Source organism: Cydia fagiglandana, chromosome 11, assembly GCF_963556715.1.
Source record: "Cydia fagiglandana chromosome 11, ilCydFagi1.1, whole genome shotgun sequence".
Taxonomy (NCBI): Eukaryota; Metazoa; Arthropoda; class Insecta; order Lepidoptera; family Tortricidae; genus Cydia; species Cydia fagiglandana.
In genome coordinates, this window is record NC_085942.1 from 13,566,378 (window position 1) to 13,581,298 (window position 14,921).

Consider the following 14,921-nt stretch of genomic DNA (forward strand, 5'->3'; position numbering starts at 1 on the left):
GGTTCGTTTAAGGCTAATGTGGACAAATCGCAGAAAACCTGTCAGTGTAAATGTAAGTGTAAGTACTCGTAGTAGGTACCTACGAGTTTAGGTATCAAAATTGACATTATTTTGTTAGAAGTAGGCAATATTTTTAAATGTTATAGGCCTAATTACTCAAAATATTTAAGAGCAAGAATTTAATATATTGGCAGAGTATACGCTTAAAATAGAATAGGATTTGATAAATACCTTAGATTCTTGCTAACTATTAGAATTTGAATGAAAAGAGGAGCAGACTTTAGTAATAACCTGTCAGTTCTAGAATACGATTCTAGATCGTTCCTATTAAATGCTTATGTGTAAACAGAATTCAATGGAGTAAAGCCCTTTTAGACTTGTATCTGTCAGAATAAGGAGTCCGAGCTAGGAATCAATTAACCTGCCAGCCACAGGTACGAGGCGGTGAGGTGCGGTGAGGCAAGTGAGGCACAAATCAACCTCACAAAGGCTTTGATACTGGGGCGAGCAGAAAACCTAAGACCACTATCAGACTGTCAATTTTTTTTGCCCATACCATGTATAATCTATATTATTCATGGCATAGGCAAAGAAAAAATACAGGGGTAGAAGTTTGAATGCAGGAACCGTCAACGATACCTGCAGGCTAACTGTACATAGTTTAAGAAAGTACTACTTGTAACATTTTACACGTAAGTAAATTTATGAACAAACTTAGTAGCTTAGCTTACAATTTCATCTCAAAAAATATGGAGTTAGGAAGTTTTACCTTTTTAGTAAGATCACGAGTAAGCATGGCCCGCCGATACTCTTGGCTGTTTTTTTTTTAAATAGGATATCTGATAAAGGAATTTGCTAGGACCTAGGACTGCTACTCGTAACTAACCTTTTCCGACATGTAGGTACCTACTTAGATAAATCGATTAGGTAATAAAAGTCCTTTAGTACGGTAGTGAAAACATTTATTTGACTTATAGCTATTTGTATACATGCAGTCGTTTATATATTACTTATATAAAACTTCTGCTCAATAAAAGCGCACACTGCCAGCATTATTTAAAATTACAAAGTAAATGCTTTTGGTATGTAAAAAGTAAACAATTAAACTACAACGAAATGCAATTTTGCTCGGTAAAATAATATAGGCGTTTTATGTCCGTATCGCATTATTGGTTCATTCATGCCTCTTTTGTTTCATTTTATTTAATCCATATTGAAAAGGTTTTTAAGATCTGTCCACACTGTGCTATTATCTTGTTTTAAATTCTTACTTCAAGCGTTATACCCTAAAATTGCGTTGCAGGGTAGGCATTGTGTTTAAGAAAGACAAGCTAAAACGAATATGCACTAATATGGACATATTTATCATTACCTAACACAATAACAACTGTAACTCGATATATGCAAGAGCGCGATGGAGCTCATTTGATATTTCGATATTGAAATATCTTAATCTTTATTAGACCAGGTATAAAGTCCAATACTGGCAAATAGTAAAAAATTTAATTAAAAAATTCCTCATTGTTGCCTAACAACCAACTACGAAATACCAATTTGAATAAATATTGTCCTATGTACTAATCTAACATTAGCATAAATTATTTTAAGTAATTATAATTAATTCACAGTTATATACAATAATAAAAACACGTACTGAATATTTCGACTAGTAAATTATATCTATCATTAGAATTAATACCTAATATAATTATCATTATCTTGAATAATAAACTGGTACCTTTTTATTTTTGCTCCTACTAATAACTAATAATTTACTTATACATTTAACTAAAATATTATTTCATTTAATTGGTACGATATTAAATTACAGGCGTGACTTAACGTTGTACGTCTTTTTATTTTAAAAGCTACTCAAGCTTTTATTAATGACATGGCACTAAATTTTTACGATTACATGGACAAAATGCTATGATTTCGCAACATTATCTATGTTGGCTAGCGGCCCTATTCGAACTTTAAGATACGTCAGCTAATAGATCTTGAAACGATATGGATTAGATATGTCAGTGTCAAAATGTGACGTTTCTTCAAACAAATACGTCACTTTTGACACTGACATATCTAATCCATATCGTTTCAAGATCTATTAGCTGACGTATCTTAAAGTTCGAATAGGGCCGTAAGTCCCCACAAATGTTCAAAAAGAATATCCTTCCTCGAATAAAACGCTAAATAAATTGCTTGCGTCGTCGTCTATAAAATAGAAGGCAATTGAAGCAAAATCATTTTGAAAATGAACATGACAAACATGAAGGTACACTGATGTGGACTTAGGTACCTAGACTTTAAACTAGTTGCGGGGTTCCATTGTAAAAATTAGACAAGTTTACAATCATTCATTAGTCGCTAAAATATTATGGCAATACCTTCAAATTTAACGAAATATTAAAAAATATATAAAACGCAATCTTTGGATTTTAAATAATCATTTATGTAACTATCTTTAAAATCATATTTGATCAATTATTACACATAATATAATACCTTGGACGTAATTTTATTGTAGAGAAAAAATACTTAGTAGTAAAATAATATAAAGTATTTACAGTCTTATTCTCTAATGCAAAAATTATAGTTTGATGTCATATTGCTTATTTAATTGCATTGTTTTCTTAGATTTTCAATTTCACATGTTTTTCTATACAATATTAAGGAACAACTTTGCGTTTTTTTCATACCTACATTATGCTGCGTAAACGACACGTCATTGATGTGCCATGTGGCTGATTCCTTATGAAAAACCATACCTAGATATATAGATTAAATTAACAAAGAGATATTGCAATTCGATTGACTTTTGGTAAAGTTTTGTCACAAAACAAAGCCTGAAAAGATCAAAAGCATGATACGCTTGTACGTTATACTTACGAATATACCTACACTATATAAGTATAAAAAACGGATGTACAGACAGCAATAACACTAACAATGTGTCGATAAATTACGCTTACGTATAAATATGATAGCAATGCGCATGATAAGCTTAATTTAATAGGAATCTCGTACGATCACCAAGTTTGACCACTTGATTCGAATAATCTCATTTAAAATTACATTTCATATACCCTTAGACATCTCTTCGTTGTAAAATCTGCTTTACGTCCGGACCGGAGGGTACAGTTTGGCCTGAAAGTACAGGCAACATCTAGGTGTGAAAGGATAAATGCAGCCTAGTTTTCTCTGAAAGGTTGAGCAAATATTTCGTCCAGCAGCTGCTGGTATTCTTCGGCGTTGTAGAGGTAATCTTCGTCGTCTAGTAGATCGGTCATATTGAACCTGCAAACACAATACATGTTAGATATAAATGTTGCTAACTTACAATTTTAATTGTAAAAATGATGTCGATAAGTTTTAGATAGTCACTTGTTATTTTTAAATGAGTGTTCGAATTAAGACGCAACTGCAAATGTTGCGCGTTTCGCAAAATATCGCGTTTGGCAATTTCGTTAATTTTTTTATAATCCCTTCAACCAACTGAAGCAAAAATCTTTTATTATATCTCGTATGCGAGATTTTTTTTACAGGAGTTCATCGCATAAGCAGTAGCAATAGATACATCTGAAGTTTTTGGTTAATATTATGTTTTAACTTATCAACAGTTAATTTACCTTGGCGTTTCTCTTTTATTACGTATGGTTTTCGATGACACTTCTACGCAAAGGACTATGAAGTGGTTATTACACGAGTACCTGAAATAAACAGAACAAATATAAATGATGCATGGGTAGAAAAGAAAATTAGCATAGTAATTGGCATGGCAGGTTTTAATTTTTAAATAGTTTATAATATCGCCGATAGTACGAAATTTCCCGGTTTACTTAATTAAATACTCAATAGTTTTAAGTTTGTGACGTGTAAAATGTACTATGTTTATATTTACCAATAAAGTCTGTATTTCTATTCACTTTACAGAATTGTGAATTTCATAACTGTAACCGTTTTTCTGTTTTGAGTTTTCACTTACCTCTCTTGAGACAACAGCTTATGGGAATACAAAGAGGCAGCCAAGCCGGACCTATGCGGGTCATGGGAGGTCCACTCGTCGCAGAACGCGTCCAACGCTCTTTCGCCGCTCGCGTGTGAGCCGTGCCAGATTATCTTGTGAGGCCTGAAATTGTTACGGATTAGCATTTTTTTTTCTCTACGCGTCCCACCAAAGGGATAAGCATTATATCAACCAAAAAAAAACAGACCGGAATGGACTGGTGTTCAAATTCCAATCCCATTAGAATCGCACTTGGGTGATTTTTTTCAAATTTTTAAGTGAAAATAGATTGACTAACTTTTGCTATTGACATCCAACTAGATTCCGGCAACATTCATATCAGCTATCAATCAGGTAGCAATCGCAATCATATAAGTAATATAACAAAAGATTATGAATAATTGAATGAAAGTCTTTATATTCAGGCAACTAGTGGCCCATATCTATAAAAGATATATTAGGATCACAATAAAGTGATCAGTTCTATTTATTTGGAAGAGATGAAAGAAGACGTGAATTTAGAATAAATAGTGGGGATATCCCATAACTTTACTATTTGTTGGAGGGAATAGGGCGACGAGTTTGCAGACACAGAAAATCCGCGTAAATTTTAGTTTCTTTACCTAAAATACGACGTGAAAGAATTCTTATTTCTCCATTAGTATTTATTTACCAATGTGGATCTGTCATCAGATTCTTTCCATCGAAGCTATATATCCTGGAAGCGCCGGCCATGATGCCACCGTTTCCGTCAAAGATGCTGGCAAAGGATTTGAAGATGACGTCACCATGGGTGTTCACCACTGGCAGATGGTGGTCAGCGAAGCGGACTGTAGCGTCTAAGTTTGTTGATCTGTTGGTAAATAAAGTTGTGAGACCTTGGTAAAATACAAATTGGTGTATAAGAACATTATTGATGTACATAGCTAAAGACTGAAGTGGACTGAGGCGAAAAGGATCGCTGAAGATAGGAAAGCACATGGAACCAGCTTGTGATAGCTCTTTGCACCTCTGGGGTGCTTAAGATCAGCAACAATAACAAATATAATTTATGCGTCAGTATACGTTCATCCGTCTATAAAGACCGGAGCGCATAGCAAGAGATGTGGTTTACTCGACTCACGGACACGTCCTCGTACCTGCTAGTGAGGAATGCTCTGAAGGTGCCTCTGAGCCCGGCGCGCCTCGCCTGCCTGTAGCACGCGTAGTCTGCTCGACGGACACCGTGCATGTTCCCAGACATTGGATCACTCAAAGCTGCCATCCGGAGCTAAGGACATCCCGAACAATTATAATTGAATAATTATATCACGAAATTGTATTCTATACGGGGAAGGGCGAAGAATTCAACCAAAAATCGCTGTATCATCATCCCATCAGGTACATCAGATGGACTGGACTAAGTGTCTAACAATGGCGCTTCATGGACCAGATTAGCCGGCAGCATTGACAAAGGTGCGAAAGCTACGCAATGATCGAAATAGGTACTTACTCTTGGTCCATCAGGTACGTCAGATGGACTGTGTATCGAGTTTGACAGTGGCGCTTCATGAACCAAGCTAGCGGCTGGCATTGGCAGAGGCGCGGGCGTAGCCGTCGCTGGGGCCTGCGGTGACTGCGTTACGAGAGAGCCGAGCTAGAACATAATCAAACGCGGTTCATTACACATACTATTAGGCCGTGGACTGGACACAAGCGACTGGCGGCGAGGCGAGTGGCAAATCAAGGCCGTTCATGCATAGAGGTATTTGGTCGAGCGCAAAGTATGAAAGACCTTGAATTGCCGCTCGCCGCGCTGGGTGCCGTTGAGTCGTCGGTCTTACAGGATATGTGCACCGGTTTAAAATTATTTAGTTCAAGTGCATTAAGCATATTTGAATATTTGAATAGAAAACTCAAAAAGAATGTACAAATTTCCCTGTTTTTAACCTTTTGAAAGAGTTTTGTTTCGTATTGTAAAAAAATACTTACAAGCACGTACTGCCAACCGGAGTTCACTTTGACGAACAGAGCTTGTTCTTCTGTGACGTATGCCAGAGCGCCCACGGGACTGGCTGATGCTAACTGTATTAAAAAACAAAATATTCTATCCAAGGATCCAAGGAATAATATTTCTATTCTTCACCCTTATCCTACACAAAAAGCGAAATCCAAAACATATCTAGTTCCTTTTAATAGAGCCCCACTGTAAAACTTAAAGAAGGGGCGCCATTATTTTATGGTGCGTTTCAGCCAAGGATCAACAGAGATGAGATTCAGGGATCAGTATAACGCTTAAATGAAATGGGGGTCGGACTTCATTCCGAATAAATTATCATCATTAACTTGTCATATATTATTGAAAACAAAGATTAGGCTGCAAACATTATCTTGAATATATCTAGCGATTAATTAGTATTGACTTTATTGGTATATAGGTATGTTATCGATTTAGATAGGTAGGTACTAATAATCTTCTTCCATTTGTTTTAATTTTTCCAATCGCTACTTATCGTCCGTTTTATCAAACTTCTTAGAGCTTATCAGTTCAACAACATTTTTTAAGTTGCGACAGGCATAATACTCGTAACATTTTTTTTAATACAACAACTATAAAATATCCATAACTAATCCATATCCAATTCATAAGCTGTTATTATAATCACAAATGAGAGTGACGCCGCACTACCAACGTGAGATGCAATGGAGATATCTTCATCTCACTTCTTTGTATTGCTGCGTCCTTGTTGTCGGTTACTTAATCCCGGATAGTTTTATAAAAAAAGGTAAGTAATTTCATCAGCAGTCGGCTGTATTAATGTATTCTATCCTCTTTATTCTACAACTTAGGAACCTCTTACAAACCTCTGTAGTCTCTTTCTAACAAACAGAGATGACAAAATGATGGATAGAGACAAACGTCTATAAATAACATCATTAATGTTTAAAGTAATAATATTACTTTATGAATTAATATGAATATATATTAAATACCCTTAACATTTCTTCTGTAGTATGGAAAACCGCTGCACCGGGCACAGTTTGACCTGTACTGGCCTCTTCTGTCCTTTGACTGCTGGCACCATACACGGGTTGAGCTAAGAAAAACAATAAATAATTCTGATACACATTTATTTCAATTCTAAAGTGCTTTAGTATAAGTAAATCTTATTGGTCTTGCATAACACGCAGACTTGACAATACTAGCATTCTAAGCGTTTCTACAATTGTATTTTTAGACATCGAAAGTTTTTGTCTTTTATATTCGTACTATGTGGATGAATTTATTATATCTGATGTTAACGTTATGTACGTTACTTGATCAAAAAAAAGATCTAAACGCTAGTGCCTCTTATTTAGTAGGTGGAGACAGACCCTTTTTAAGGAAAAGAAACCCTTAATAAAAACAGAGGATTTAAGAGTATATTTTATTCGGTAGACTAAAATGACATTTCATAGTATGAATATAAAATAACATTTCATACTATGAAATTTCATTTTAGTCTACCGAATAAAAAAACCGGGCAAGTGCGAGTCGGACTCGCGCACGAAGGATTCCGTACCATAATGCAAAAAAAGGCAAAAAAAAAGGTCACCCATCCAAGTACTGACCCCGCCCGACGTTGCTTAGCTTCGGTCAAAAATCACGTTTGTTGTATGGGAGCCTCACTTAAATCTTTATTTTATTCTGTTTTTAGTATATGTTGTTATAGCGGCAACAGTAATACATCATCTATGAAAATTTCAACTGTCTAGCTATAACGGTTCGGGAGATACAGCCTGGTGACGGACGGACGGACAGCAGAGTCTTAGTAATAGGGTCCCGTTTTACCCTTTGGGTACGGAACCCTAAAAATAGACTTTTATGTAAAAGTTAACAAATTCCAAAGGTTGTTATTACAATTAGCACTCCTTGGTATAATTAATTATAAATACATACTTGTACGTACGTTTCGCACTTATTGCCTTGTTTATATTTAGTGAACGAGATATTTTGATTCGTGAGGTCTAAAAAGTTCAAAGAAGACTCTAGTGAGCAGCTGTGAGTCGAACGCCTCCGAACAATTAAAGAGTTACACAAACCTAAAATTTTCTAAAACTTTTACTTGCTCTATGTTCAATTGGGTAGGTAAAGTTTTTTGAAGATAGGCAAATTATATTTTTTTCCGGTAGTATTCATTATAGCGATCACGGAAATGCAGCTCTTTCATTTTTATTTCATTTTATTGATTAAATATAATTTTTTAAATGATCGATATGACGTTTGTGAGGTGGAATGGCAGATCCGAGTAATTCCTTTGCGCGTAGTAAATGGGGCGAGATAGAAAAAAACCGATGTCAACTGTCAGTGTCACTTAGCTGTCATTGCCGAAAAATAACGGACAAGCCTCATTTTCTGTTACCTTGCGAAATGCTATTAATGTTATCATTGAGATTTTCGACGACCTCAGTACGACCCACGGACTTCTGATTCCCCACGACATCTGCGCGTATTTGGACAAAGATTGAATTTACTTTCGACAACTTGGCACTGCATATTGGACAACGTTTTCTTCCCCACCCCTACACGACGACCCCTGCGCTGACCCTTGGACTGAGTTTTGCAAGAAAAAATAAAAATAAGCGAGTTCATGCGAGATTGCGAGCAGATTCTACAAATTTGAAATTATTATCATAACAGTGATAAGAACAATGCCGCTGAATTAGAGGAGCAATGGAGTACGTATCCGTGAAATACATAGGTACATAAAACTCTCTTCACTTCTAGTTTTTTGATTTTTATTATTAGATTGCCATGAGCTGTTAAGTTCGTAAACAAGAAATCGGTCTAATTTTTTCTAACAATTTCAGCCATCTGAGTTTAGTTTTGTGTGGTTATCCTCATTTTATGAATGTTGTTCTTATTTTCAGGTGGATGTAAACTCTCATTGGCGGTATTATACTGATGGCTAAGTAGAACCATTGAGCCATCACATACTTCCGTGCAGTATTATTGGGCTAAGCCTCGAGCATCCTGTGAATGTGAAGGATATAATTATTTCCATAGATAAAAAGAGCAATCGAATTAGGACCAAGATATCCCGAGAAACTAAAGACATTTTATAAAAAATGCAATAAAATGAAAATGGGAGACTCTCTTATTTTAACAATGTTACAAGATCATGACAATGTTATAGTCTATACTTATTAAAATTTTAAAATCAACATGTCTTTATCTTTGACTTGATAATGTACAAATGATTTGAGTTAAGTTTTATGAAATGCAACTTATGCTAAAAATCTATTATTATTATATTTAAAATTATCGTGAACTCGACGTTGCTTAAGGCGTATCCAGATTAGTCAATTTTTCGCCAATCTGATTAAATTGCCCGATCGAATCGGGACGTGCGGACGCAAACGCCAATTTGGCTCGCCGAATTCAACTGCCGATAATAACCGATATTAACGATAAAATGAGGTGCGGACGCAAGAACACCAATTTGCGACGCAATTTGAAGAACACGTATTTTCGTTATGGGGCATTTTTACAATTTAAAGGGCTCTAATATCACCATAAATCTAAAATCGGAGATTGACGCCAATTTCATTTCTGATCAAATCGACCGATTTGATCAGTCGCGTCTGGATACCGCTTTAGCACCGCGAAAGGGCGCTGCGCGCTGCGTTCAAGTGACGAAAACAACATGGAATAGACGGCACACCGCCTCATTTGAAAGCAGAAGCAAACTTAATAATGAATGACTAGCTTCCTGCTAAGTCCAGGGACAAATACAACAGGACTTACGACATGCTCATGCTGTGGAAGGACACAAGAAGGACAGCCAAAACGCAAGAAACACCTACTCTGAAAGTGGTTTTTAGCGTATTTCTGTGACCAAGTGAAAACTAAAAAGCCATCTACATTTAATATAAACTAAGAATATGCGTTGTTTTTTTAATTGTATTCGCGTCACTTTACCCCTATTAAATACGCTTTAGAGAATAGTGCTTACTATGTATACCTCAATGGAAGCAAAAATGTAGTATTTTTGCGAGTTGATACACTTGCTACTTGTGTATAGTGGCAAATGCATTAAACCCGCAATCAACACTAATCAATATGTAAACAGGCCCCAACGTGAAGCACATTTACCCTACAGACATACTTATCCATATTGACCATATTTGAACCTCTCAACTCTCTTCAAGGGCACGCCACACAGCGTGATTCTATACAGGGTGATCAATCCAAATGGGTCAGTATGGAGAAGTCAGAAACTATGAGAGATAGCAAAATCTGTTCTTAGGAACCATGGCTTCGATTTTAGATTTAATAATAATGGCATTCAATTTTTTTTTAAATCTATCATACATAACCGGGATTCGAACATGGTCAATATTCTTGTTGTTTGTTTGTATGGCAACTTTTAAACGATGCGTGATAGGTGGGGGGTGCTCGACCAAATATCATAGAGGGCCCCGAGACAAAACAAAGTACATTTAAAAAAATCAAAATGGCCGACATTTTTTTAATTTTTTCAAGTTGGTCCGAGCGCGCTGAGATTCGGCATGCGGCGAGCCTGGGGGCCCAAGATTACAATGCCAATAAAATATTTTTGGAAAAATTCAAAATGGCGGCGGACACGGGCAAAGTAAAATTTTCAAGTAGGTTAAGCGAGCCCGAAGGGCGACCTTCATGCCGGGAGGCCGAAGGCCGACCCCGGTGGAAGGCCGAATGCCCTGAGCCTCCACCCCGACTCCCAAAACGCGAGGCCGAAGGCCGAACTGCGTGAATTCGGTGCTTCCAAGCGTTCTACCAAGTCAACTGTCTTGATGATCGAAGCCGGCGGGCCGAATGCCCCACGGCGAAGCGTCGAGGCTTGCGAAGACCGAAGGCCGAGCTCTGCGTAAGGCCGAAGGCCCGAAGCGTCACACGAGAGGGGGAAGTTGGAGCTTAAACACGACCCAACACTTTTCCTATTGGGAGTCGCTTTTTGGGCGTCGGGGTGGAGGCTTCGGGCCTTCGGCCCTCCACCGGGGTCGGCCTTCGGCCTCCCGGCCTGAAGCTCGCCCTTCAGGCTCGCTTAACCTACTTGGAAATTTGTCTTTGCCCGTGTCCGCCGCCATTTTGGATTTTTCCAAAAATATTTTTTCGACATTGTAATATTGGGCCTTCAGGCTCGCCGCATGCCAATTCTCAGCACGCTCGGACCAACTTGAAAAAATTAAAAAAAAAGTCGGCCATTTTGATTTTTTTTAATGTACTTTGTTTTGTCTCGGGGCCCTCTATGATATTTGGTCGAGCACCCCCCACCTATCACGCATCGTTTAAAAGTTTCCATACAAACAAACAACAAGAATATTGACCATGTTCGAATCCCGGTTATGTATGATAGATTTTTAAAAAAATTGAATGCCATTATTATTAAATCTAAAATCGGAGCCATGGTTCCTAAGAACAGATTTCGCTATCTCTTATAGTTTCTGACTTCTCCATACTGACCTATTTAGATTGATCACCCTGTATACTGTTGTAATGATAATGCTTCAGGATAATAATTTGTGGATTTATAAAATAAAACGAAACGAAATTTACTGGATTTATATTATATTATTTTGGATTTATATTATAAGTTTTCTAAAGTACAGTCGCCATCATATCTGAACACGCCTCTATTATCAGGGCGTGCGTGTTCAGATATTGTGAACACCTTGCCGAGCCCATATATAATAGCCAATAACGACCTAGTTATAAGACTATTACAATCTTAATCATTATGTATGTATAATACAACAATCACGTTTATATAGTCCTCACAAACGTATAAGTTACCATTTTGGCCAATATATCTTCAAAGCTTGGCACCGCATCGCTGTTAAAGACTTCGGTGTGCTCAAATACGCTGAATTTGGAAAGTAACGTTTGTACTTCCTACAAGACGGTACGACGCACTTTGAGTTCATCTCTGTAATATTCTATTTCCATTCGAACGTTTCCGGGATCGTCTCCATCTATTGTGTTGATACTGAGATCCAAAATGACTCGTGTAGCAGTCCAAGAGTCGTGGTGAAGGCGTTAATGAAAATGTTCTCCAAGAAGCAGTGCCAAGTAGTCGAAAGCAATCGTTATCATTATCAAAATATCCGTGTTGATCGTGCCAGGGACGTTAAAAATACTTATTCTAGAAATCACACCGACATCCAATTACAAGAAAACACAAATGTTTCGTCCGACCATTATTTTCCAATTATTTGCAAGTCATTTTCCAAGAATGACACTGACAGTTGACATCGATTTTTTTTCTATCTCGTCCCATTTACTACGCGCAAAGGAATTAATTACTCGAATCTGCCATTTCACCTCACAAACGTCATATCGATCATTTAAAAAATTATATTTAATCAATAAAATGATATAAAAATAAAAGAGCTGCATTTCCGTGATCGCTATAATGAATACTATCGGGAAAAAATATAATTTGCCTATCTTCAAAAAACTTTACCTACCCAATTGTTCATGCCAAGTTTTTAAAGGCTTATCCTGCTACTTTATTAGGCCAAATCACAAATATACCCTTTACAGTATCCCCGAACAATGTTTACTTCTAGATCACGAAATTTTTAATTACCATTACGAAATGGAAGTTCAATAGAATTTGTAAGTTCAATACTCTGAGCGACCTCTTGAAATTAATTTCACTTAATACTTTCTACTTATTGAACTAATTACTTAGTTTATTAATTACTTACCATCTTTGTGCCGATCTTTCTCCTTGAGGTCTTTCAACTCCCTTAAAGCCTTAAGTTCATCAAGAGCGCTAGCTTTAACCGCTGAGAGCAGCATGAATGTTGTCAATAAATTATTAGTAACATAAATATTACTATAATATTGTAAGTATGTCTTTACCCATTACGGAACAATTTGAAGCAAAAAGAGGGGTATTATAAATTTTTCGCCAATGTCTGTCTGTCTGTGGCGTCGTAGCTCTCCAACGGATGGAGCGATTTCGATGCATTTTTTAACGCGAAACCGGTTTTCCCGGCGGCGGTAGCTATTATGCTCGATAGAAATCGATCCAACAGTTTGAAGAGTATCAGCTCTTTTCCAAAACGATGTATGTCATTTTTGGTATAAAATGGATAATCCTACGCTCGAATGACAATATTTACGATATCTGCGGGCGCAGCATGGTTCCATTTTTATCGCCTATCACTATGCGTGTCACTTTCGCACTTACATACTTGTTAGAACGTGATAGGCATGGTGACAAGGGATAAAAACGCGACCGTGCTACGTCGCCAGGTTGCTATTTATAACCTAATTAGTGTATAGAATTATTTATAAATCAATGTTTTCTAAAATAGGTAATAGAGGGGCCCCTTAGTCACCGACTTATTATTTAATCTGATAATGTTGATGCTTCTTAGTTATGTTCATACTTTAATATTATAAAATTTTAAAATAAGTAGGTAGGTACTATTTTTTTAAAGTGTGGAACCATAGGTATTTTGAAACTGTTAAAGAATGCATAAAGTTTTATTTATTTACTTACGTGGACGTCCAAAAAACTTCGTATTGCCATGGATGGGGTGTTCTTCATAAACGCTCATTCCAGGTTCTCCTTTGGGTCCGATAAGGGAGACCCCGGGTGGCCCCGGCGGTCCTGGAGGGCCAGGAGGCCCGGGAATGTATTGGACTGGGTCGGACCTGGGGCCCGGGGGACCGGGTGGGCCCATGGCGCCTGGAGCGCCGTCATAGCCTCGGTCACCTTTTTCACCTTTGAGCTATGTAAACAGAAATGTTTAAGAATTACGACAATAGCAGCACCAAAGTACCATCGCCCACACTGTTAACTTTACTGTATATCGGTGGTAATAAGGTCCACCGTTGTCATGGAAATGATCTATGAAGTGTCAAAAGTGAGATTTCTTCAACGAGACTGTTCTCGTCCAAATCGTCATTTGTTTTTCTATGGTTTAAATATTTAGATAATCTACTAATATCGAATTAGCCTATTTTTAAATTGCCACAGGCAGTGTTGTTTACATGTATCTATTAACAGGTGTTCTGCCTTTTCGCAGAACTATTTTTGGCGGAATTTCATTTGCCAACCAACATTTCGCCGACGTTTCACTTTGACAACTAACGATTAGCAAATTTTTGCATGGCAACGTTTCAATTGGAAGAATTATTCTAAAGCAGATTATTATAACGCCTTTAAACTTTTGGGAGACTTATCATTTGTCAAATCTTTCACTTGGTCGAACAACTCTTGGACGAATAACGTTTCGTTGGAGCTACAGTTCGCTTTTCATACATTAGGCAAGTTACAAATAAGAAAAAGATACATACCAAACAATCAAAAATGGCCGAGTTGTTGTACTTTTTATAATGTACTTCTACATATATTTTAATATTTGAAGCCAGTGGAAGCGAGCGAGCGAAGCGAGCGAGCAAGACTTTCCTGGGCAGAGCCGACTCGGATATGGTTAGGTTAGAAGACTAAGGCGGGAGCTTTGCTCCCGCCTTAGTCTTCGAGGTTATTTTTTTTCAACAACCCAAAAAACGTAATTACACAGCAACTTTCGGGTCAAATATCTCGGCCATTTTTTATTTTAGAGGAAAGATTATTAAGAAAAAAGTGATTATTTCAACAAAATCTTGTAAATTATTCTATGTGTTTTGAAACCCCTATGTTTTTTTCATTTTCTCAAAAAAAAATCTAAGTTCCAGAAATGGCCCCCCTTTGGTACAGTACAGTCTGACCAAATGAAACAATTGGTAAACAATAATCAACTAAGTGTATATTATGCCAACTAAAACATTCTACGACATGAAAGTTGGCATTTTGAAAATTGGCATTATAAAACACAGACCAAACGTTTAGTTGGTAAGTGTGCGGTTGGGAAATGAAAAAAAAAGATTTGAAAAGTTGGGAAGTGAAAATTCGGC

At 37.0% G+C, this 14,921-nt stretch overlaps 1 protein-coding gene across 1 annotated transcript in view; it reads right to left on the minus strand.

Moving 5' to 3' along the window:
• Positions 1-2,079: 2,079 nt before the first annotated feature.
• LOC134669045 (collagen alpha-1(IX) chain-like) overlaps positions 2,080-14,921 on the minus strand; it is a 218,527-nt gene continuing 205,685 nt past the window's right edge. The window contains exons 19-28 of the mRNA XM_063526571.1: positions 13,522-13,753; positions 12,719-12,799; positions 6,980-7,083; positions 5,978-6,070; positions 5,499-5,642; positions 5,146-5,276; positions 4,680-4,859; positions 3,986-4,129; positions 3,630-3,710; positions 2,080-3,297 (exon numbers count right to left, since the gene is read on the minus strand). Coding sequence (XP_063382641.1) covers positions 3,192-3,297; positions 3,630-3,710; positions 3,986-4,129; positions 4,680-4,859; positions 5,146-5,276; positions 5,499-5,642; positions 5,978-6,070; positions 6,980-7,083; positions 12,719-12,799; positions 13,522-13,753 — 1,296 coding nt within the window. The 3' untranslated portion in view covers positions 2,080-3,191. The remainder of the gene's footprint in view (positions 3,298-3,629; positions 3,711-3,985; positions 4,130-4,679; positions 4,860-5,145; positions 5,277-5,498; positions 5,643-5,977; positions 6,071-6,979; positions 7,084-12,718; positions 12,800-13,521; positions 13,754-14,921) is intronic.